Below are 25,355 nucleotides of genomic sequence, written 5' to 3'. Positions count from 1 at the left end.
GCTGTTCCAAGTATCCCTAAACCTTCTGTCTGGTTGTCTTTCTTTTCTCCAGCATGTATTTATTATTCTATAGAAATGCACAACGAAAATAATTATGTTATCGGGCCCTTAACATGAACTCCACAGAGAATATCTATTGTTTTTATTCAAAGGAACAGTTCTACGTCCAAAAATATAAATGTCCTCAGGTACACAAACTCAACTGAGGTCAGGAAACGTTTTATTTCCTATATATTTCATAATACAAATTGAAACTCTTTTCGTCTTTAAGTAAAGAAATGGGTTTAATAGTGGGGCCAAATAGCTAGGGTTCTTTAATACTGCACCTACTCCCTTAATTGCATCAAACTAAAGTTATTTTGAGTAGGTCATCTTCTCAAATTAAGTATATCCATCTTATACCATTATTGTCGACACAAGGGAAAACCAGGTCTAGTAACCGCTGTCCATCTTTCTTAACAGCAAAAATGATCAGCTGGTTATCAAAATTCTACAAATAAGTCAAATAGTTGACCTCTTGTAGCTCTGGAGTTACTCTTCAATGTTGATTTTTATCCTTTTTTACCATTTTTGAGAAACCTAAAGTATGTAGAAATACCCTGTAATTAAACAACAAAAATGATCAGCAAATCAGGAAAACCTTGATCTATAAATAATGAAGCATGACTGAAATAATCAGTGGACTCCTTACAGGATCGAGTTATAGTGCTCTTCAATGAAAACTTAATCTCACCCAGTTTTGTGTTTTGGCTTTAATCTTGAAAACAATACGGATTATTGTAAAATATAAGCTTAACAAGATCTATATATACATATATAATATTACAAATCTTTTTCCACTAGATAACTTCCCCTTGCTGAGAATAAACTGATTTATCAAGAATTTTAGATACCACTGATGATAATGATTACCAAAATGCACACAAGCCTCTCGGACTAATACATGCAGGAACTTGAAAAACTTCTAGTAGCAATCAACATCTGTTGGCACAACACAGCGCTATAACAATTCACTAATTCAGCTTATTATTGTTTATTTTTGGTTCTGATGTTGGTGCTAACTAAAGATCGACATAATCACCCAATTAAAGCCTAAGGAATTTAATTTATTATGTAGAATGTTAATAAAAAAAAGAAATGTAGGCCTAATGATAAAAAAAGGAAGATTTTGCAAAAACAATTTAGAAAACATTTGTGTATTGTACACTTTTTTAAATGGTACCAGTTGACGATGGTACGAGTTTGTACAGGTACGACGGTACGAGTTGACGGGTTGACTTGCTTCCGTAATTTTGCTGCTCCTCCGGTACAATTGGTTTCCCTCCCCTTTACTTATATTGCCTTGTTATTATGTTTCTCCCGTCGTTTGAACTGCACGCTTCTTAATTTCTTTGTATAAAGTCAAATCACTCCGAGATGGCTGAAAACACATCGAAATTGTTTGAACATTGCGAGCTAAGCAGTACAGATCAAGAAGGATATTCATCAGAATCAAGGAGAAAACGGATGAGACGGTCATCGGTATCTTGTCCCCCGAGGTCCCATTTACCACAAAGAGTATCATCTTGGAAACGGCACCATGCTTCAAGGATTGGAATTTATTTTGCGAAGCAATATGTGCAGGGACTAGACGGGTTGCAGCCACACATTAATAAAACTTTGAATAATCTCACGAAGGAGCAAAATGAATATGTGAATATAGTTATGAAATATCTAACTTTCAATTTTGTTTTAAAAGATTTTGTTGGGTTTCCTGAAGAGATAGTCCAAGAAATTGACAAGATTATTGAAAAACTAAGTCAAGATGAACTGCAGATTCTTCAAGAAGAAGAGTAAGTAGGAAGAGGTCTGCTTTTATTCCAAAGTCTCAGTAGTCCAACATTCCTGATACTTATTTTTATTTTCCTAATAATAGGGCTAATTGCATATATAACCCCTATTGTAATAATCCAATGGGTCCTCCTGATTACCTTATAAATCCCTGAGGGGTATCCGGCAAATGGTCCATGGTCACTTCAGGTCTTGTTACAGTTGTACAGGTAGATCAACACACCTGACAGGAGATACATTTTGTACATGTACATGGCACACCATGTTTTATGGACTTATCGTCGTATACAACAAATGTAGATTTATCATGAGAGAGCAATTTAAATTTGATCTATATATTAATATATAAAGTCCCTTGATATAGCTTTTTAAGACATTACCCGTTAAACAGCATCTTTCTGTAAAAACAATATTTAAAGAAGTATGACTATGTATCAGACATCTTGAATGTTGTGATATGTCGCATTATACGCTTGCACAAAATCTAGTTTAGAACAGCCTAACTTTAGGATTATCAAAACCCGATATCTAATTCAAAGTAAAATAAATCAAATAAAATAATTTTATTGGTGTAAATTCCTATACAGAAATGATACCAGCCGACATTTACAAAATACAAATACAAAAAATAAACAAACAAACAAACAAACAAAAAAACAACCAAACATATTTTCTCAATGATCATGATAAGAGATACATATTTTATATTTACATTGCGTTGAGGTGTTATTCATACAATATTATTAATTCAAGCTGTTACAATCAGCTTTAATACTATAAAAGCTCTTAACAACATTATGTTTGCTTTAAATGAATGTTCAAATCATACATATCACTTATTCCAGCTACACTTGCAGTACTAATGTCCGTATCATTACTTTTCAAAATGAAACTAAACTTATCTTGTTCACTCATATTAACAAAAGATGGAACTATATCACTTAAATTACAAAAGAGTACATTTCTATTACGTTCTAATGCTTTACATTGAATGAGGAAATGGAACTCATCTTCAATTCCATCCTTACAAATTGGACAAATTCTCTGTTCTAAAGGTGTTCTAGTATATCTACCAACTTCTATTAGTAATTTACTATTACTAATTCTGATTTTTACCATTTTAGAAATAACACTTTTGTTAAAGTCCAGTAGAAGATATTTTTCTAATTCAAAATTATTTTTAACTTTGCGATATGTTCTTAGTTTATTACCATGACTATTACCATTATTAGAGTCACAAAAAAGAGCTTGTTTCCAGTATTTTGTGAATTCCTCTTCTAATTTCTTTTGAAATGAAAAAAGTAATTTTTTCTTTGACATAGTGTTTTGATTTTCCCAGACATGCTGAAAACCAAGTTTACCTAATAACACTTTTAATTTACTACAAAAACCATTAGGAAAGTTTAAGTTTTCATTGTATGCTTTCTTTACCATACTCTCTCTGTCCATATTAATGATATGAAGCCAGAAGTTAATTGTATTTTTAAGGGCTGACAATGAAAGTGGGAATAAACCTAATTCAGAAAGTACAGCAATATTAACAGCACCTTTATTTACACCCAATAAAAATTTAGCAAATTTTATTTGAATTTTATTTGGACTGAAGTTTGCATAGTTTGACTCAATGGTAGTATTTTGTTTCACTAAACTAATAGTAGCCCAAACTTCACTGCTATATAACAGAAAAGGTTTAACGCATGAATCAAAAAGCTTTAAATGTGGTAGTAAATTCATCTTTTCAAAAAATAATAGTTTTCTAATACAAAATATAGCTTTGCTAGCCTTTTTACATAACTGATCAATTGCTTTAGTAAAAGATCCAGATGGTTTAAAAATTATACCTAGATACTTGTATTCATCAGTTAACTCTAGTAATTTTCCATTATAATAGAATTTGTGCTTTTTAATAATTTTCCCTGCTTTATTGAATATTATAATTTTGGTTTTATTAAGATTAACAGATAGATTCCATTTTTCACAAAATATATTTAATTTATCTAAAGCATTTTGTAGGCCAGATGCAGATTCTGATATTACTACTAAATCGTCTGCATAAAGAAGACAAGACACTTGTGTATTATCAAGGCATGCCGGATCACATTTGTGGTCAAACATTTCAACCAGTTCATTTATATACAATGAAAATAATGTAGGGCTTAATATATATACACCCCTGTTTTAATCCTACACATGAGGGAAATGTTTGTGTTAGTCCCTCTTTTAATTTTACAGAGAAAGATACATCTTTGTACATATCTTTTAAAATATTGAAAAAAACAACTTTTATATTATATTTTAGTAACTTATGAAAAAGCCCATCTCTATTGATTGTGTCAAACGCTTTTCTTAGATCTACAAAGCAAGTGTAGAGATGTTTAGATTTTTTAAAGGTCTTGTCAATCAGAGTTTTTAATGTTAAAATATGATCACTTGTTCTGCTATTTTTCCTGAAGCCTATTTGCTCCTTATGTTATATACTGTTAGTTTCTAGAAAGTTGTCTAATCTGGTAGATAATATTTTTAAGAAAAATTTACCTAAACAGCTTGAAAGAGCTATACCCCTGTAGTTTGAAGGATCATTAAAACACCCTCCTTTAAAAATAGGCCTAATTATGTTTTCTCTCCATACAGAAGGAAAGATTCCACTTTTAAATATCAAATTAAAAATCAACACATACGTTTTAACTAATTTACCACATGACACTCTAATCATTTCATTTGTTATACCATCACAACCAGCAGACTTTTTTAACTTTAAGTCTTTTACAACCTTTAACACCTCCTCCGTAGTAATATTATTATTCAAACAATCATTATTACAATCAATACTACTAATGTTTTCATCAAAATTATTACAATGTTGAAAATTCATTAGATCTTTAAAATACTTCAACCATTCATCATGAGAAATATTGGAACTAGGGTCTTCCTTTGTTTTCTCCTTTAATAAATTAACAGATTTCCAAAATTCAGAAGGGTTATTCTCAGATAGGTCTAGTATATTTTTTAATATTTTATTTTTATAGACCTTATGTTTTTTACGTACAAGCTTGTTCAAGTTTTTTCTCTCTGTAAATATTTTTAATCTCAAACTGGAATCCCAAGGATTCCTACCTAAAGTTCTACAGAGAGCTTTTATATGCCTATATTTAGCATGACAGTCTTTGTCAACCCATGGTTTTTTTATTTTCCTTCTTTTTTGTTTATTATTCAATTTTGATTCAAATTTGTTATTTAGGGTTGCTGCTCCCTTTAATAATTTATTAAAATCAGATACCACGTCATTCACGTCTGTTGTGCTGTTATCAGCGTTCTCATTTGCTATCAGCTTTTCGGTTTTTGTACAAATATTATTAAAACTATCATAATTTAAATTTTCAATAAATTTTTGCTCTCTTATTGGAGACCATCTTATGACTGGTGGCAATTTACGAAGATTATTACATGTGTCCTGTTTAGGGCCCAATATGTTGCTACAAAAAACGTTTACGGTTATTTGACAATGATCTGAATTATTTGGATGAAAGTCTTCAATTCTGAAGTTTAGTATATTTGATAGGAATGTTGAACTACAGATACAATAATCATCTATTGAGGTTCCATTGTAACTATGGTAGGTTACTTTCCCTATAGAGTCTCCTAAAGTATGTCCATTTAAAATACGTAACTGGGAACTAGTACACATTTCTAGGATACTTTTTCCATAGCTATTTGTACGTTGTGGCATTTGAGTATTACGTTTAATTTGTACATTATTTATCTGCAATATAGTTAGGTGGAAGAAAATCTTCCAAAGGGTCATTTAATTCATCGCATATAAAATCTATTTCCTTTGAATCAATATGAGCATTCAGATCTCCCATTATCATGACTTCACCTACCGAGTTAAAATTAGAAATATCAGTCTCAAGTTTTTCAAATATCTCTTTATCCATACCAGTTCTTAATGTATATGATGAATTAGATGGTGATATGTACACAAAACAAATATAAAGATCACGTTTATGACCAAAGTAGGTGTGGTCTAATTTAAACCCTAACATGTCACTCAGAGATTTATCAACTTATTTCACACCACCTATGATTGTTCTCTTTACAAATACAGCTAAACCCCCTCTTTTTCTAATACTTTCAGTAGATCTACAATTAACAAAACATTTATATCCTTCAAAGTATAATACATCATTAGAAAAAGAATGAGTTTCTGATAGAAATACAATATCTGACTTAATTTTTTCTCTGAAATTTTGGTCATTTAACTTGCTCATTTTATAACCATTAATATTTCTATAAAGTCCATGTACATTCCATGAACTTACAGACACACTTTTGGGTATTTTAATTGTCATAATATTTTATTTTCTTTTGAAATTATCTATGGGATCCTTAATCACACAAATGAAAAAAATATAAACGAGTAATAATCTACATACATGTATGAAATATCTAATATAAACCTTTTAGTTCTCAGCAAAATAAAATGAAATAAAGATTCTAACAAAATATAATAATAGTGATTAAAGGGAAGTAACTCTAACTTTCCTTTGAATAGACTGAAGTAAAAAAGTACACAACTATTGTTCATTCTTGTTAACCGCTAAGAACACTCAAGAGTGCTGATGCTAATGAATTCATCAGATTGTTATTGGACTGAAATTGATCACCCCTCAGATTTTGAAACCCTTCCTCGGTGTGTGTTGTGACTAGGTCTTTGATATAAAGGCTTATTTGCATATGCACGGTTCTGATGTTGACGGTCAAAGCTCTGTCTCTTTGTCATTTGTGATTTGTTAAGATTGGTTGATTCATCACGAGAGAAGATTGTTTGTCTTAAGTTACTGGCAAGTACCTTCACGCCTTGGTCTCTGGATAGTTTTGTGTCATTCCAATACAGTTGTTGTAGTATTTTGCCTTCAAAGTAAGTCGAGATATTTCCTGAGAAGCACCCTATTGAATATTTCTGATGTTATCAAAAATCTTCAAACTTATAACATGTATAATACATAATAATAGTTTTGTGTCCGTGTGTCTGGACACAAAATGAATGTCAACTGTATTTTGCACTGAAACCTTGCCACTAATGTAGACGATTAATTGCATAATTTAATTACTTTTCAGCAAATGCTAATGAAAATTTAGATTGAGAAATAAAATTTATAATCAATTATAACAATTTCTCGGACTTCTTTTAAACTGAGTTTTACTGTGTGTATTGCTGTGTTTGTTTATTCTACATTGGCCAGAGGTATAGGGGGAAGGTTGAGATCTCACAAAACATGTTTAATCCAACCGCATTTTTTAGCCTGTCCCAAGTCAGGAGCCTCTGGCCTTTGTTAGTCTTGTATGTTTGTTTTAATTTTAGTTCATTTATATGTTTCAGAGTTTAGTGTGACGTTCATTTTCACTAAACTAGTACACATTTTTGTTGAGGGGCCAGCTGAGGCCCGCCTCCGGTTGCAGGATTTTCTTGCTGTGCTGAAGATCCATTGGTGGCCTTGGACTGGTTTTTTGCTCTTTGATTGGGTTGTTTTTCACTTTGACACATTCCCCATTTACATGATTTAGATTCCCAATTTTATTTTATCAACTTACGTATTCTGCATCCCACTTTTTAAAGGTGACGGGCCTGTTTGCTCTAATTACATTTTCGCCCAGGCTACAATTAAATATATGTTTTTTAAAGGTTGAGACAGTGGGTAGGTAGGTAGGCATTTTCTTTCTTTTTTTTCAAAAGAGAAATTGAAGTATCGGGTATTTATTAGTCTTCATGCCTATCTGATTTAAAAAAAACCTTCTTCAAATCAGGACAATAAAAAAATTTGAGTAGGCAGCTTTTTTCTGGGTAGGTATAGCGTTTGGGCAAACAAACCTATTCTTTTTTATGGCCCCATAGAGTCCATGCCTTCTGGGTCTGTTCGTCCTATTTGTTGGAAAGATACATGTATATTAATTATTAATGGTACATGTAAAATGTACCAGGGCAAACGTTTTTTTATATACCTACATGCATGACTTTATTCTTCCATAAACTAAATGTATATTATAAAAATGTACATACAGATAACTTGGTAAATAGAAAAGTAAGAAGAAGAAAAAAGAGAAAAACTCAGATTAATTGGTCTTCGGTTGCTTTAAATGTATATTAAATACAATGTACTCTGTATTCCTGTTAACTTTAATATAATCAGCTGATAATACGAGCAAATCATTCTTAACCTGCAATCAGTTATACAGGATAATACTAAGACTTATGATCTATATCTGAAACTGCATTGAAAGAGTATTAAAAGCTTTGGTTTTCTTGTTTGAATTGTTTTACCCTGTTTACATTTTGTCACTTTATAACTTGCTATGCAGAATTGGTTATGCTCATTGTTAAAGGCCATATGGTGACCTACAATGTATAGTTGCTAAAATTAACGTTGGTCTGTGGTTGATAGTTGTTTCAAAGGCAATCATACCACATCTCTTACTTAGTTCTATATTTATTTTGATTCAGATTTCAGATAATACTTTTTCTAGAATTTTCCATTCACATACATTGTAACCGGATACTGAGAATAAAATTTCTTTAGCCATAAAGGGCAATAATGCATCATTGGCAACCAGGCGATCGTGTAGCCTTAACAAATTATTGAGAGCTTCCTGCTGGAATGAATATTTCTGGAATAAAATACATTGTTGAAAAATATTGTTACCATGGTTACCGTGAAAACTCTGTGTCCCACTTTTAGTCCATTTACTGAGTTCCTGCCAATATTACATTTGTTGCATATTATGTTTAAGCATTTATATTGTAGAATAAAAGAGGAAGCTTATACTGGTCTTTTGGAAAATTTAAAAGAAGAAGACTTGCCAAATATGCAGCGTGAAGATATTGTTAGTCATGTAGTAAAGCTTTTAGCACACAAAGCAAGATCAGAGTAAGTTGTATCATTTTATAAAATGTATGTAGGTCAGATGGCAGAAAGGGCCAAATGCACTGTTGCTGGTGTATGTAGGTCAGATGGCAGAAAGGGCCAATTTACTGTTGCTGGTGTATGTAGGCCAGGTCAGATGGCAGAAAGGGCCAAATTCACTGTTGCTGGTGTATGTAGGTCAGATGGCTGAAAGGGCCAAATTCACTGCTGCTGGTGTAGGGTGAATCACTGTGAAGCAGGGTGATTGAAAGTGAGGACACTGATTTACGACTGTATCATTTCCTGTCATGAATATTTTAGTGAAATAACAGATATTTCACTGAAAAATCAACACCAGAAGTGTTTTTTTTCTCGCCTATGACAAAAGTCGCAGTATGCGAGACATTGGGATTACAATTATGAGGAGACAAAAACTATTTGTACAAAGCTTTATATTTCAGAAGGGAGAAGACTTGAATGCTTCATACCTTGCTGTGTTTTCCATAGAAATTTTTTGATGGATGCTGGGTCCATGGTGAATTTGAAGCACACAGTCCGAAACTTCATTTTTTGTAATACATTGAAAATTGAAATCATGAAGTGTGTCGTTTGAAACCTTGTTTGCAATCAAAATCGAATGAGATTGCATGTGCTTTATTAAGTATTTCATTATGACTATTTCAAAAGCTACTGAATTTTTCATTGTATTAGATTCTATCATGTACCTTGAACATATTGAAGGTACAATGTAATTATCAAAGATATTATTATTAGAAATAAGTTCAGTTGAAGTTGATAATTTAAAATAAAACAACCAGTCTGTGATAGTGTTTATCTACAAATGTGTGTTATTTTTAAGTTCCGATTTTTCAGTAATTCAAGTTCAGTGCCAACTTACTTGAAATGTTTAACCAGAGTCTAAAAGACTTCCTTATGCAATGGTACAATGTAGGATTTACTGTGTCTATGAGTACAATTTTTTTTTCTGTGCGTTCTGATGAAGGTATAATTCTTTTGAATTTCTCTGAATGTAACAATTTGCTATTTGTTGAATTTACTGGGAGAGAAGTATTTTCTTGCAGAAAAGAAGCAGTATATCTGACAAATGGTATCACACTTTTGGCAATTACCAGTCCGAAACTTTTATGGCATTTAAATTCATAACATAAGCATAACAATGTTGAATCTGCAAATTTGGGGAAGCAAATTTTTTTTCTTCCCTCGCCGGGATTCAAACTCATTTACATGATTTATATTGAGGTTGTGCATGACATGTTATCAAATTTTCAGTTACATCAATTTCCCACAAATTCATATGCAGTTAATTATATAAACTTAGTTATATTTACCACAGGGACATCAATTGGTCTTACAGACACAGCCATTGTAATTAGTACTAAAACATCTGACACAGTTCTTGTTGACAATAATATTTACTTGATTTTTATCTTAAATGAAGACATCATCTTTGTCTAGTCCCTTTAAACATGTAAAAATTGAGTTTGATTTTTATTTTCAGAACTTCAAAAAAAGCTTTCAAAAGAGGGACACCTATAATTCATGTGCAGAAGTTTATTTACCACATTAAGAAATTTATAGATGATATAATACGTTACAATCTGGTGAAGAAATCAAGGTTGGGTGTACCTGGAGGATTGTTAAAACAGCTTTTTGGTAAATTTGCAGAACTATGTTGCTTAGAGGTAGAGTAAGTAGAAATTATGTTCACTTTAACATGCATATGTTTAACCCTTTACCTTTTACTACAAGAAGCTGTATTTTAGGGCCAAATCTATGATTTTGGAAAGGGGAATCACTTATCCCTCCTGGAGAGACAAGGGAGAAATGATAAAGTTTTAGAAGTGCCATTTGGTTGTCGATACATGCCATTGTTTTATATTTATTGAGTTGTTAAATCAAAAATTGTTTCATGTCTTCGAAGTAGAATTTCTGCTTTAAATTGAAAATTGGGCCTAGGTGGCCGTGTGGTCTAAGTAGTTCAACTACTGTATCACTAGCCCATGGGCGGATCCAGCCATTTTAAAAAAGGAGGGCGTTCCTAACCCAGGACAAAAGGGGGTTCCAACTACAAATGTACATGTCCCCATTCAAATGCATTGATCGTCCCAAAAAAAGGGGGGGTTCCAACCCCGGAACACCCCCTGGATCCGCACCTGCTAGCCTGTCAATGCTGAGGTTGTGCAATTTGTGTTATAATATCACTGAGATTGTTCAACTAAATTATAGCAAGATACTTTTTTATTTCAGTTATATATTCATACATACATGTATTTACGTAAATTTATTTTCTACAGACATGACAGATCGTTGATTTGTACTTTTATACTAGTTTATATAAGATTTTTAGCAGTCAAATTATAATTATGTAAGAGGTTTGTAGTCATGGTAGTAGAAATACTAAATATTTTAACAGTTTTATGATTATATTGACACATTTTTTTTAGATTTTGTAATCAAGCTAATCAATCTGTTTGGGAAAATTTAGATGGAATAGAAAAGGTTACTGCTGAACCAGATCTGAGACTGTTTAAGTGTGGATTTAATTATGAGTACACAGGAGAAATGATATCAGTTACTGAGGTAAAGTAGCAACAACATATAACATTTGTTTATTATGTCTCCCCAACAACAGTTAGGAAAAATATTGTTTTTGTATTGTCTGTCCGTCTGTCCCTCCATCCTCAATCTGTCACAAACAATTTTCATAACGCTATCTTATACGACATTCATTGAAAATGGATGACACTTGGCAGGACTACTTATTCGGGTATGTATATGTACATTTGTCTTGGCTTTGAAAAATAAATCAAATTTATAAGGGTTGACCAGAGTATAATATGGACTCAGCCATTTTACCTTAGGATTAGATGGAAGAAATTTTGTTGTCTTACTTTGAAAAAGGATGAAATTATGCACAAATACTTGTTACGGTTTGTAGATGTGAAGGGTTCTTGACAAAATTTGAATTTTCCAGAAATATTGGGTAGCATCCTGGTAAGAGAGATCTTGCTTTTTAGCTCACCTGGTTAAAAGGCCATGTGAGCTTTTGCCATCACTTGGCATCCATTGTTGTCCTAAACTTTTTTTAAATCTTCTGCTCTGAAACAATTGGGCCAAATGTTACCAAAGTTTTTTTTGTCTGTTAACTTTAATTTTCTCACTGCATTATTTCAATTTTATGCAAAACAATTTTATGCAAAATTGACAGGTGAGCTTGAGTTATCTTACTTGGATCATAATTCCTGTAGTGGGAGGCACTCCTACATTTGGAGGCTTATACACAGATATGACAGAAGCTATGAATTCTATGGCCATCCTTTTGTAAACAGCCAAATGCAGATGTTCAGACAGCCTAGACAAATCACATCAGCTTTGAAAAAAAATTGAGAGATTTCAAGTAAAAAGGTGTCTTCTAATGAGTTAATTACAGTCTTTCTGTAAATTTTGTTTTCATCATGAAACTAATTTGTGGTTGTATGAAAAATTTATCAAAGATGAAATGCTGACTGACCGTTACCTGGTCATAAACATGTCAGGTAAAACTAGATTTTCATACAAACTCATACAAATTATTTTTTTACTTCTACAAGTTTAACACTTTCACTACTGATTTTATTTTTTCCGCGGGTTTCTGTGGCAGAGGCAAATTTGCACGCTCAGATTCCCCAGCCTGAATTAATTTCGTGACCAGTGCTTCAAGAAAAGTTGCAAATTGAAAAATGTGCTGTAACTGGAGAACGCAGTCTCAGATCGCCTAAACAACTGATACAGAAGTTCAAAAGGTCGCTCTGTACAAGATTTTCCTAGTGAATTAAAATTAAAACAAAGAATAATGTCTTTACAATGCTTGACTGATCGATTTTTGTTACCTTGTTAGCTCAATGTTGCCAAAATGTTGACATTCGGATGTACTTGTTTTCGTTTAAAATGTGTTTAAACGGATAATATTCAGCAAATCATTATTACCGAGTCTTCTTATTTATCTTATCACTCGTTTTTGTCATTTAAACATCGTGTATAGCAAAACCAAAGCTTTTTATCTCTCATAAATTGACCGTTTGACTTTTCGTTTCTGACCGCCATTTGTATTGATGAAAAGACAACTCTGTCAATCGACGAACGACTACTCGTTTTCAAAGTGATAGATCATGATACGATCATATAGTAATACGATTACCACGGATACGTTGTTGATATTGTACACTGGTATTAAAGAGTGTTATTAAACAAACAAGATATGTTGTTGTTTCATTTTCCCTGGTAAACATTGATATTACAATACTTTAAAAAAAAAAAAAATCTGCTAAAAAAAAATATTTTTCTGGTTCAATTAGTCTATGCTGCCTATTTTAGAAGAATAAAAAGCAGAATATAGTCATTATCTTTTATAAGTAGATAAAACAAAATAGATTAATTAATTTACTAGGGTCAACCATTATATATATACAAGTACTTTTGTAGTTGGTCTTTTTTTCAAAGGTTTGATGTTTTTTCAACTTCCTCTATTACCAATATGCAGCAACTTTGTTCTAGATTTTCTGATTGTGTAATTTGAAAAACTTTTAATTACTGAGTATATAAAATATATTAAATTACTATTTTAATTATGATAGATACTTTAGTTATCATATATATACATGTACATTGTAATCATGCGAAGAATAATCACTTACACAATGAATTTCTACTCTCATTACACATGTACACATATCTGTGATATGTTTCATCCTTTCTTGATAATTCAGTGCAGTTTCATTTTTCCCATATCAAGTCACAAAACTTTCGATTTTGATAAAAGATTAAGCAATATCTTCCCATTTATATAATCAGTATTACAATTGAATTAACTAAGAGAATTTGATAACTAAATTATGAACGTTCAACAATAAAAGTTTAACAAACAACAAGAACAAATTAAATACAGCAAACTTGACTTCTCTCTTTTTTGTTCCAGTTTGAAGGGATGTGTGTGAACTTATGTCTAGTAATGGCCTTCCCCTGCTTACCCCAGCACAAAATATCTATTTATCAATCCTTTTTACCAGCAAACAAGAAAACTGAAGAAATTTTAGGTTGGATGAATGGTAAATAATATGTAGGTATTACAAATTTAACAATCCCAAGTAAAATGAAACATACTTTTTTAAGCCATTGCATTTTTTTTTGATAATAACAATAATACTAGATGTATTGGTCAGCCACCCCTGTTTGAAGTGTAGTCAACAATGGCAAAGGGGTAGTTTAACCTCTTATCTTGCGAACTGGCCAACATTTATTACACATTTAACTTGAACAATATATATATTATATTAACAAGATTGATACATTTATTTTGTTCTTCGGAGTTTCAACTAATGAAAGAACAGGTTTAATATTACCGAAAGGATCAACATGATGGTCAGAGAAATGAAGGTACCATAAAATATGGGTATACCTGTACCTAATCATTGTACAAGAAAATATTGAGGTGACCATTATTGGATCTGTTAACCAATACAACTTAGTAAATGGTATGCAAGACCAAGAAATGCTTTCATTTCTGATTTGTAAGTCCAAGGCATTTTGTTGTCATTTGGCCTTTGCCTTTGTAGTGAATATGAATATAGGGAGATAAGGTATGATTGCCAATAAGACAACTTTCCACCAAAGTTCAAATACAGTGGATGTAAGCAATTATAGGCAACCATATGGCCTTCATCAATGAGAAAAACGCATAATGTAATGTCAGCTATAAAAGGCCCGCCAGACAGGAGAAATATGAAACAATTCGACTGAGAAAACTAACTGCCTATATATATGGCTACATGTACTTGATTACAAAACAATTAATCTAAAATGAAAATGACAGGCATGAACCAACAACAACCAGTAAACTACATGCTCCTGACTTGGGACAGGCACATAATTAGTGTGGCAGGGTTAAACATGTTTGTGAGCACTCAACCTTTTCCCCTTATCCGGGATAGTGGCATAACAGCACCTATAAAAATCAGTGGAAAGCTTAAAGTTATCAGTTTTGTTGATTTAGAATGCATTCAAGAAAAGGATTGTCCATATAAAGTTGCCCGAAATCTGACACCTCCTTGAAGTCCTTTTCAGCACCCATGACATGACTTAGCCCAGTATTCCCACAAGGGGCAAATATATGTGTTGACCTTTTTCAACACTACTAATCTCATTGTTTGTGCCACCAATCACCACCATCTCCTCTGACACCAATTAATATTAACCTCCTGCTCCCCTATGGCTTCCTCATTATTTGACTCATTATAACCCTCACTGTCACCTTTCCCCTGCCAATTCTGACCATTTCGTAACCTTTCCTCATTAAGTAAGACCTCCTGTCCGGTGTCATATGGTATTTTGAACCCCATGGTAAATTGACCCTGGGGTCAAAATACCGCTATGGTAAATTGAACCCCCCCCCCCCTGTATGGAAAATTGAACCCCCATGGTAAATTGAACCCCCCCTGTTTTTTTCATCCTAGATGAATATTAGAACATTTTACATTATTCTAAAGCTTATCATAGATTAAAAAATCATTCATACAAGAAGGGGAGGTACATTTTCCATGCTCAATTAAAAGAAATATCTTTGCTTGGTATAAGTGCTCTGAAGTCTTTACCAACAAAATGTCATTCAAAATACTTATTGACACATTATAACAAGACCATATGTAGCTTGAATGCTTTAATTATTTGTAATTATAACATATGTATATATATATATATAAGGGTAGTTTTGATTTTCCATTTAACTACAAATAAGAGCTAAAATTGCCAGATTTTTTTGAATTGTCTATAGTAAGGGGTTCAATATACCGCAGGGGGGTCAAAATACCATGACAAAGTAAAATTTTCAAAATATCTTTTCCATCAAAGTTAATACATACAAACTACTTGTGTGTGTATATTAACTACATAAAAGAGCTAAAATTGCCAGATTTTTTTGAATTGTCTAGAGTAAGGGGTTCAATATATCGCAGGGGTTCAAAATACCATGGCAAAGTAAAATTTTCAAAATATCTTTTCTAGCAAGTTAAATGCATACAAACTACTTATTTGTGTATTCTAACTACATAAAAGAGTTTGAATTGCCAGAATTTCTGAAATTAAAGGCCTTGAGTAGGGGGTTCAATATACCGTAGAGGGGTCAAAATACCATGGCAAAGTAAAATTTTCAAAATAACTTTTCCAGCAAGTTTAATACATACAAACTGCTTATTTGTGTATTCTAACTACATTAAAAAGTTAGAAATGCCAGAACTTTTTAAATTAAAGGGTCTAGAGTGAGGGGTTCAATATACCGCAGGGGGGTCAAAATACCATGGCAAAGTAAAATTTTCAAAATATCTTTTCTAGCAAGTTAAATACATACAAACTACTTATTTGTGTATTCTAACTACATAAAAGAGTTTGAATTGCCAGAATTTCTGAAATTAAAGGCCTTGAGTAGGGGTTCAATATACCGCAAGGGGGGGGGGGTGTCAAAATACCATGGCAAAGTAAAATTTTCAAAATAACTTTTCCAGCAAGTTTAATACATACAAACTGCTTATTTGTGTATTCTAACTACATTAAAAAGTTAGAAATGCCAGAACTTTTTAAATTAAAGGTCTAGAGTGAGGGGTTCAATATACCGCAAGGGGGGTCAAAATACCATGGCAAAGTAAAATTTTTAAAATATCTTTTCCATCAAAGTTAATACATACAAACTACTTGTGTGTGTATATTAACTACATATAAGAGCTAAAATTGCCAGATTTTTTTGAATTGTCTGGAACACTGTATAGTAAGGGGTTCAATATATCGCAGGGGGTCAAAATACAATGACAAAGTAAAATTTCAAAATATCTTTTCCAGCAAGTTTAATAAATACATCTACCTATGGGTGTATTCTAACTACATAAAAGAGTTAGAATTGATAGAATTTCTGAAATTAAAGCCCTAGAGTAGGGGGTTCAATATACCGCAGGGGGGTCAAAATACCATGGCAAAGTAAAATTTTTAAAATATCTTTTCCAGCAAGTTTAATACATACAAACTACTTATTGGTGTATTCTAACTACATAAAAAAGTTCAAATTGCCAGAATTTCTGAAATTAAAGGCCTAGAGTAGGGGGTTCAATATACCGCAGGGGGGTCCAAATACCATGGCAAAGTAAAATTTCCCCCTACTATAGACCTTGATTTTCAAAAATTCAAGGTTCTAACTCCTTAACATAGTTATAATACTCCAATAAGTAGTTTGTATGTATTTAATATACTGGAAAAGATATTTTGAAAATTTTACTTAGCCATGGTATTTTGACCCCCCTGCGGTATATTGAACTCCCTACTATAGACCTTGAATTTCAAAAATTCAAGCTATTATAACTCCTTAACATAGTTATAATACTTCAATAAGTAGTTTGTATGTATTAAATAAACGGAAAAGATATTTTGAAAATTTTACTTAGCCATGGTATTTTGACCCCCCTGCAGTATATTGAACCCCGTACTATAGACCTTGAATTTCAAAAATTCAAGCTATTCTAACTCCTTAACATAGTAATAATACTTCAATAAGTAGTTTGTATGTATTAAATAAACTGGAAAAGATATTTTGAAAATTTTACTTAGCCATGGTATTTGGCCCCCCCTGCGGTATATTGAACCCCCTACTATAGACCTTGAATTTCAAAAATTGAAGCTATTCTAACTCCTTAACATAGTTATATTACTCCAATAAGTAGTTTGTATGTATTTAATATTCTGGAAAAGATATTTGTAAAATTTTACTTAGCCATGGTATTTTGACCCCCCTGCGGTATATTGAACCCCCTACTATAGACCTTGAATTTTAAAAATTCAAGCTATATTCTAAATCCTTAACATAGTTATATTACTCCAATAAGTAGTTTGTATGTATTAAATAAACTGGAAAAGATATTTTGAAAATTTTACTTAGCCATGGTATTTTGAACCCCCTGCGGTATATTGAACCCCCTACTAAAGACCTAGAATTTCAAAAATTCAAGCTATTCTAATTCCTTAACATAGTTATATTACTCCAATAAGTAGTTTGTATGTATTTAATATACTGGAAAAGATATTTTGAAAATTTTACTTAGCCATGGTATTTTTACCCCCCTGCGGTATATTGAACCCCCTACTATAGACCTTGAATTTCAAAAATTCAAGCTATTCTAACTCCTTAACATAGTTGTATTACTCCATTTGTAGTTTGTATGTATTTAATATACTGGAAAAGACATTTTGAAAATTTTACTTAGCCATGGTATTTTGACCCCCCTGCGGTATATTGAACCCCCTACTATAGACCTTCAATTTCAAAAATTGAAGCTATTCTAACTCCTTAACATAGTTATATTACTCCAATAAGTAGTTTGTATGTATTAAATAAACTGGAAAAGATATTTTGAAAATTTTACTTAGCCATGGTATTTTGACCCCCCTGCGGTATATTGAACCCCCTACTAAAGACCTTGAATTTCAAAAATTCAAGCTATTCTAAATCCTTAACATAGTTATATTACTCCAATAAGTAGTTTGTATGTATTTAATATACTGGAAAAGATATTTTGAAAATTTTACTTAGCCATGGTATTTTGACCCCCCTGCGGTATATTGAACCCCCTACTATAGACCTTGAATTTCAAAAATTCAAGCTATTCTAACTCCTTAACATAGTTGTAATACTCCAATAAGTAGTTTGTTTGTATTTAATATTCTGGAAAAGATATTTTGAAAATTTTACTTAGCCATGGTATTTTTACCCCCCTGCGGTATATTGAACCCCCTACTATAGACCTTGAATTTCAAAAATTCAAGCTATTCTAACTCCTTAACATAGTTGTATTACTCCATTTGTAGTTTGTATGTATTTAATATACTGGAAAAGACATTTTGAAAATTTTACTTAGCCATGGTATTTTGACCCCCCTGCGGTATATTGAACCCCCTACTATAGACCTTCAATTTCAAAAATTGAAGCTATTCTAACTCCTTAACATAGTTATATTACTCCAATAAGTAGTTTGTATGTATTAAATAAACTGGAAAAGATATTTTGAAAATTTTACTTAGCCATGGTATTTTGACCCCCCTGCGGTATATTGAACCCCCTACTAAAGACCTTGAATTTTAAAAATTCAAGCTATTCTAAATCCTTAACATAGTTATATTACTCCAATAAGTAGTTTGTATGTATTTAATATACTGGAAAAGATATTTTGAAAATTTTACTTAGCCATGGTATTTTGACCCCCCTGCGGTATATTGAACCCCCTACTATAGACCTTGAATTTCAAAAATTCAAGCTATTCTAACTCCTTAACATAGTTGTAATACTCCAATAAGTAGTTTGTTTGTATTTAATATTCTGGAAAAGATATTTTGAAAATTTTACTTAGCCATGGTATTTTGACCCCCCTGCGGTATATTGAACCCCCTACTATAGACCTTGAATTTCAAAAATTCAAGCTATTCTTACTCCTTAACATAGTTATAATACTCCAATAAGTAGTTTGTATGTATTTAATATACTGGAAAAGATATTTTGAAAATTTTACTTAGCCATGGTATTTTGACCCCCCTGCGGTATATTGAACCCCCTACTATAGACCTTCAATTTCAAAAATTCAAGCTATTCTAACTCCTTAACATAGTTATAATACTCCAATAAGTGGTTTGTATGTGTTAAAAATGCTGGAAAAGATATTTTGAAAATTTTGCTTAGCCATGGTATTTTGACCCCCCTGCGGTATATTGAACCCCCTACTTAAAACCACAAATTTAAAAAAATGATATATTGTAAATTAGATTATCTGCAATACTATTTATCAAAAACAGGGGGGTTCAATATACCGCAGGGGGGTTCAAAATACCATATGTGAAAAATGACCCCGGGGTCAAAATACCATTGACCCCGGGTTCACTTTTTAGGGGGTTCAAAATACCATATGACACCGGCATTAATTACATCAGTTTCACTGAACATGCAAATTCTACATCAGTTTCGTCTGACGACATTTTCACACTGCAAATTATACTAGCAGACGAAGTTTCACTTTCCAAACTACTTTCAATTTCGTGCATTGTTCTCCCGTACATTCACAGCCCTATCCGCTTATTTCACCCGATACTCAATCAAAGTGTATGTGTCACCCGAGTACCAGCTTTTTAAAGACATATTTCTGTTCCCTCGAAATCGAGAATTGTTTTTTTCGTAGCAAAGCCATGAACGCGAAAAAACTTACTTGTCTGGTTCCGATTTGTGGGGGGAAGCAAAGGCTTTAAAAAGATCGCTATCATATTTATTTAAGATATATTGAACCATTTATTTTTATTATATAGTTAAAACTACCTAAGAATTATAAAGGGCTTCATCAAAACACAGAAAACAGCTGTACTTCCACTTCTCGTTATCGAGAGGAACCATTTTGAAACCCCACATGACCTCAAAACGTGTTTCCGGTTCTAATTTTAGAAAATAAAATTTTCCGATTTGATTTATTTACCTTTCACGATGTTTCTAATGCTGTTGAAGAACTGAAATAATATCCTCAGATATGGTAGATTTTAATTGAAACATTAATTTCAACTGTTAAGAACGGCAAATACCGTAAAACTGCAGCTTTTATTGGGACAATATTTATGTATCCTGAAAGATACACTCGCCCTGCTCATCGTGTATCCTCAAGGATACATCCACCCTGCGCATACACCTTATCGCTAATCCCGGCTGACCCGGCCGCTTGAACTTTTGACGTCAACAACAATCACTTTTCCATTGTGGCGTCAGATATTTTGTTTTATGACGTCAAAATTTTACGGGAACCTGTGTGATTTCCAGCAATGGCGGACAAATAGCGATAAGGTGTATTGTGTATCCTCAAGGATACACTCGCCGCGAAAGGGTTAATTAAGCAATGAAATTGAATAGAAATATATCAGAAATACTATTGTCATTTTGAAAATAGTTTTGTAAATGCCGAAAATGACAAGGGCTAGCTAAAACATATCTTTCTTCAAATTTTTTCATCTTTTTACTTAATCATGAAATTGAAATTTTATCATGATAGGCTGCTTGCTTATTTGGGGGCCATTGCTGATCAATTTAGATGTCTTGTTTTTGTATATAGCATTATTGATCATTCACAGAAAAAGTATAATAAATGATTGATGCAAGAATATTTGAACCTTTTCGTTCACTTTTTTATTAGGTAAAGCCCAGAGATGACGGTTTTGACAGTAATGAACCACCAAAAAAGAAATATAAAGGCAGTCCTAGAGGATCAACTACAGATATATATAGTTCAGCAGAGAACAGTGATACAATAGAGTTGGATTTACGTGACACTGTGCTTGGACAGCATGCTGGGGAGCTATTGTTAGATCTGCACAGAGAATTTATTAATAAGGAGGCAAATTATTATGAAGAAGATAGAAAAATAAATATGCTAGGCATGATTGTTAATGGGACATATGTAAGTAATAAAGTAAATCAGATGATTTAGTTACTGTTTCAGTCTACTTTTACCATGTTGACTGCTTCAAATATTTATTTTTTTAAATAGTTCAGAGTTCTTAAAATTTTTGATGACTGTAAGTTATCAAGACTTGTAAAGATTTCATTCTTGTAAGTCCTACAGATTTTTGTGAATTTTTAACTCACCTTTCCTAAAAGGAAATTTGAGCTTTTACCATAACTTGGCATCTGTCCTCGTCGTCCATCCAGTGTAAACTATTTCAAACATCTTCTCCTATGAAACATCAGAACCAATTTCAACCAAACTTAAGCTGAATGATCCTTAGGGTATCTAGTATAAACTTTGTGTTTTATTTTCTGTTTCGTCAAAAAACATGGCCACCATTTATAAAAATAGAACATAGGGGTAAAATGCAGTTTTTGCCTATGTGAAAAACTAAAGCATTTTAATAGAGCTAATCTGACAAATTTAAAAGTGTTCGTTAGGATTCAGACATGAGATTTTTGGGTTATTGGCCCTAAATTGATAATTTTAATGATATTTTGCAGTTTTTGGTTATTATCTTTAATATTATCATAGATAAAGATAAACTGTAAACAGTAAAAATGTTCAGCAAAGTAAGATCTACAAATAAGTCAAAATGTCCAAAATTGTCAATTGACCCATTAAGGAGTTCTTTAAAGGCAATTTTACACAATTTGTTCATCATGATTGTTAACTTTAAAAAAATTTCCTCTCTGAAACTACTGAAGCAATGTCAGCTAAAGTTACGCTGAATGATTCTTAGGGTATCTAGTATAGAGTTTTATTTTCTGTTTCATAAAAAAAAGGTCACCTTAGCTAAAAATAGAACATAGGAGTAAAATGTGGTTTTTGGCTTATATATCTAAAACCAAAGTATTTGAGCAAATATGACAATGAGATAAAGTGTTCATTAGGACAAGATCTACCTGCCCTGAAATTTCAGCAAAATTGAATAACTAATTTTTAGGTTATTGCCCCTGAATTGATAATTTAAAGGAAATTTTGCAGTTTGGGTTATTATCTTTAATATTATTACATATAAAGATAAACTGTAAATAGTAAAAATATTCAGTAAAGTAAGATCGACAAATAAGTTAAATGATCAAAAGTGTCAATTGACCCCTTAAGGAGTTTTTGCCCTTTGGTTGTCTGATCATAACCTGACTTGTCCTCAACACTCGTACCATATTTAATGTTCTCATCATGAATTTGCATGACATTTGTTTTTATAAGTAAAAGTCATTAACTAATAGTATTTACATTTAGGTTTACTTGACTGTGTTAGGTATGACATGGAAACACTATCAGAAGTTAAGGAATAACAAAATACTGGATGATAATGATAAAGCTACTATCTATTATACCCATGCAAGAAATATCCTGCAGGAAAGGTCTCGAAGAGTTTTAATAGGAGAGTTTCTGAGACTCAACAACATGGAGTAGGCTTGATTTTTAAGAGGTAAATAACAAATTTTTTTATCTTTCAGTTTTCAAGTGTTAGCAACTATTTTCAGGGATTATATTATTTTAACCAGATTTTCACAAAACATCTCTTTTTGGCCATGCAATAGGAAGTACAGGTCTAAATTAGACCCAATAGGAAATATTTAAAGAATAGGTGAACGAAATAAAACAAATATCAGAGGAATATTGTTTATGAGGTACTGACTTGAGATTGTCTCTTTGTTGCCATTTGTCCAGCAATATGAAAACTACAGTGCCTAGAATTAGATAAAATTAGATCTTGCAAAATAGTTTGCTTTTGTACCAGCTGTTAAAGCATTAAACTATGTTATTTTAGTGTGACAAAAACATTATATTATTTAAAGAGTCCATGACACCCCACCCTGTTGCCAAATCGCCCCCTTTAAAACTCTCCCCAACTTTTTACAAAATAGTCCCACTCTCTGCCAATTCGCCCAACTAAGTAAAAGAAGTTAAATCCTGCTGAATTTAGGTCTACCAACTCGCCCTACAGCTAAATTTAGGCCTACCAAACTCGCACCACTTAACATCAATGAATTTATGCCTGCCAACTCGCCACCACTAATCAATAGGAGTTAAATCCCGCTGTATAATAGGACATACCAACTCGCTATACTTATGAAAAAAAGTCATATCCAGCTGAATTTAGATCTGCAAACTCAAATTTGATTGTTTTCAAAACATAAACAATACTTACCAATCAATTATTAAAAAAAACTACCAAACCTGCTTTACTGTTGTTTTTTTCCAAACTAATTGAAAAAATAAAATTATTAAATAAATACCACAATTACATAATAATAAATAACGCATTGCCAAATTTTTTTTAAGAGATGAAGCATCATTTAATTTTCTATCAGAATTAAATAATAATCTTTCCTTTTTATTCTAAATCAGTGGGATTTAAACCCTTTTCATAAGTGAGAAAATTTTCTGGTTTGTCATTCCTGAGTTGTGGGACTTTTAAAAATAGTCATATTTGACACAATATTTATACGTCTAAGGGTATCCTCATGTATGTTTTTCTACACAGCCATTTTATTTGCTTCTGATTAAATAAATGCCTTCTGAATATCCCATTTTATTTTTGCAAACTTTCAATCTGCACAATAAGGGTGTATCATGTGCTCTTGGCACAACTGCTCTTTATAACAAGATATACATGTATATTCCAAATTGATTTCAGGTGTTTAGGCAAAAATATGGTGGTATTTCAATGAAAATTGAGATGTAGATATATTAAGATATTCCAAATTTGATTCCAGGTGTCGAAAATCAAAAATAAGGTAAAAACATAGTTTCTGTTAAGAAATCAAAAATTCTGAGAAACATCTTTGTGTGATAGGATTTTATAAATTTATAAATTTTATATACAAGTATCAAATTCTATTTAAAATGTGCAACTACGTGAACTAATTGAGATCCTTTCTACCAATGCCTTTCAAATTTTAATACTTTTTTTACGGATGAAAAAATGAAGATCAAATTTGATATTGACAAATATCGCTTTTACCGTTCAGGAGTTATGGCCCTTAATTGCAGATACTAGATACTAATAAATGTAATAAAAAACTGTTTGCTCTCCTTTTGACATCCTCTTGTCCTAGATTGATAACACCAAATTTCAATAATTCAATGTCTGTATCAAATTAAATTAATTTTCTTTTTAAAGATTGATACCTGACAGCTTTTTCTATTGTAGATTACCTTAACTTTACTGGTATTGCATGGTAAGCAGAACTGAGAACTAACATGTGAATGGAAGCCATAAAAGCTATATATATAGCTCTAAACCTAGGGACCTGCTGATGAAAAGATCGAGATATTCTGCTAGAATCTTTTGTAAGGCTGAGTAATAAAAAGTAAACTATTTTTTACACTGAATATAAATGGCTTCTATACCAATTTGCTAAAACTTTTAAGTTTGAATTCATCTCTACATACTGATCATTTTGAAAAATATAGCTCATTACTTGTAAAAGATTGTTAGTATGAAGCAAGTTCAGTGTAATGAAACTTATTCCTGCCATCAATTGAATGTCTGTTTTGTGTCTATGGAACAGTTTTGAACTCTTTCTTATAATGAACACAAAAGGGTTAAAAAAAGTTCGACTTGAACATGAAAACTTTTGCCTTAATAAAATTTTATAAGTAATTGGTTTTAAACATTATTTTGTTGACCAGTAAGTTATTTCTCTGTTATCTAACAAGAATTTATTGTAAATTTGTAATATAAATGTTTTTTTTCTGTTATAATTAGTGATGTTTTGATGTAAAAAGGGAGATAATATATATTACTTAATGGTAAATTGTAAATGGCTCCTTTTTTTTTGCAATGAATATATTTTCTACACTTTGTTAAAGTCATAAGAAACCTCAAATTAAAAAAAATTATGCATATGTTTTTTATAACTCAATGGATAGTTTTCATTATAAAACTTTTGTACATATACTTTTTTCTGAAGAAAATTCTTCAATTTGTTCATATTAAGAAGAAATTTACTTTATTTTAATTGTTTCCTTCCAGGAAGCAATTCCCTGACATATTTTTGTGTGCAAAGTGACCTCTGTGTGACCCATCTCATAAAAATCCAGTGATCGC

At 31.8% G+C, this 25,355-nt stretch overlaps 1 protein-coding gene across 1 annotated transcript; it reads left to right on the top strand.

The window, feature by feature from the left end:
- Positions 1-1,275: 1,275 nt before the first annotated feature.
- LOC139524293 (uncharacterized) lies at positions 1,276-24,625 on the top strand. Its single transcript, XM_071319035.1, has 7 exons — positions 1,276-1,832; positions 8,631-8,753; positions 10,249-10,437; positions 11,195-11,330; positions 20,978-21,241; positions 22,535-22,727; positions 24,456-24,625. The coding sequence occupies exons 1-6, from the start codon at positions 1,417-1,419 to the stop codon at positions 22,709-22,711; spliced, it is 1,305 nt and encodes a 434-aa protein (XP_071175136.1). The 5' UTR covers positions 1,276-1,416; the 3' UTR covers positions 22,712-22,727; positions 24,456-24,625.
- The last annotated feature ends 730 nt before the right edge of the window (positions 24,626-25,355 follow it).

The sequence above is a fragment of the Mytilus edulis genome, chromosome 5 (assembly GCF_963676685.1).
Source record: "Mytilus edulis chromosome 5, xbMytEdul2.2, whole genome shotgun sequence".
NCBI classification, from domain to species: Eukaryota; Metazoa; Mollusca; class Bivalvia; order Mytilida; family Mytilidae; genus Mytilus; species Mytilus edulis.
Note: the sequence above shows the minus strand (reverse complement) of the source record. Positions and strands in the feature narration are given on the sequence as shown.

What these genes read in the sequence shown, in the direction of transcription:
- LOC139524293 (XM_071319035.1), top strand. Translation starts at nt 1,417, where the DNA reads ATGGCTGAAAACACATCGAAATTGTTTGAACATTGCGAGCTAAGCAGT. An exon ending in CAGATTCTTCAAGAAGAAGA is followed by an intron (nt 1,833 to 8,630) that starts GTAAGTAGGAAG and finishes TTTATATTGTAG; the next exon opens with AATAAAAGAGGAAGCTTATA. An exon ending in CTATGTTGCTTAGAGGTAGA is followed by an intron (nt 10,438 to 11,194) that starts GTAAGTAGAAAT and finishes CATTTTTTTTAG; the next exon opens with ATTTTGTAATCAAGCTAATC.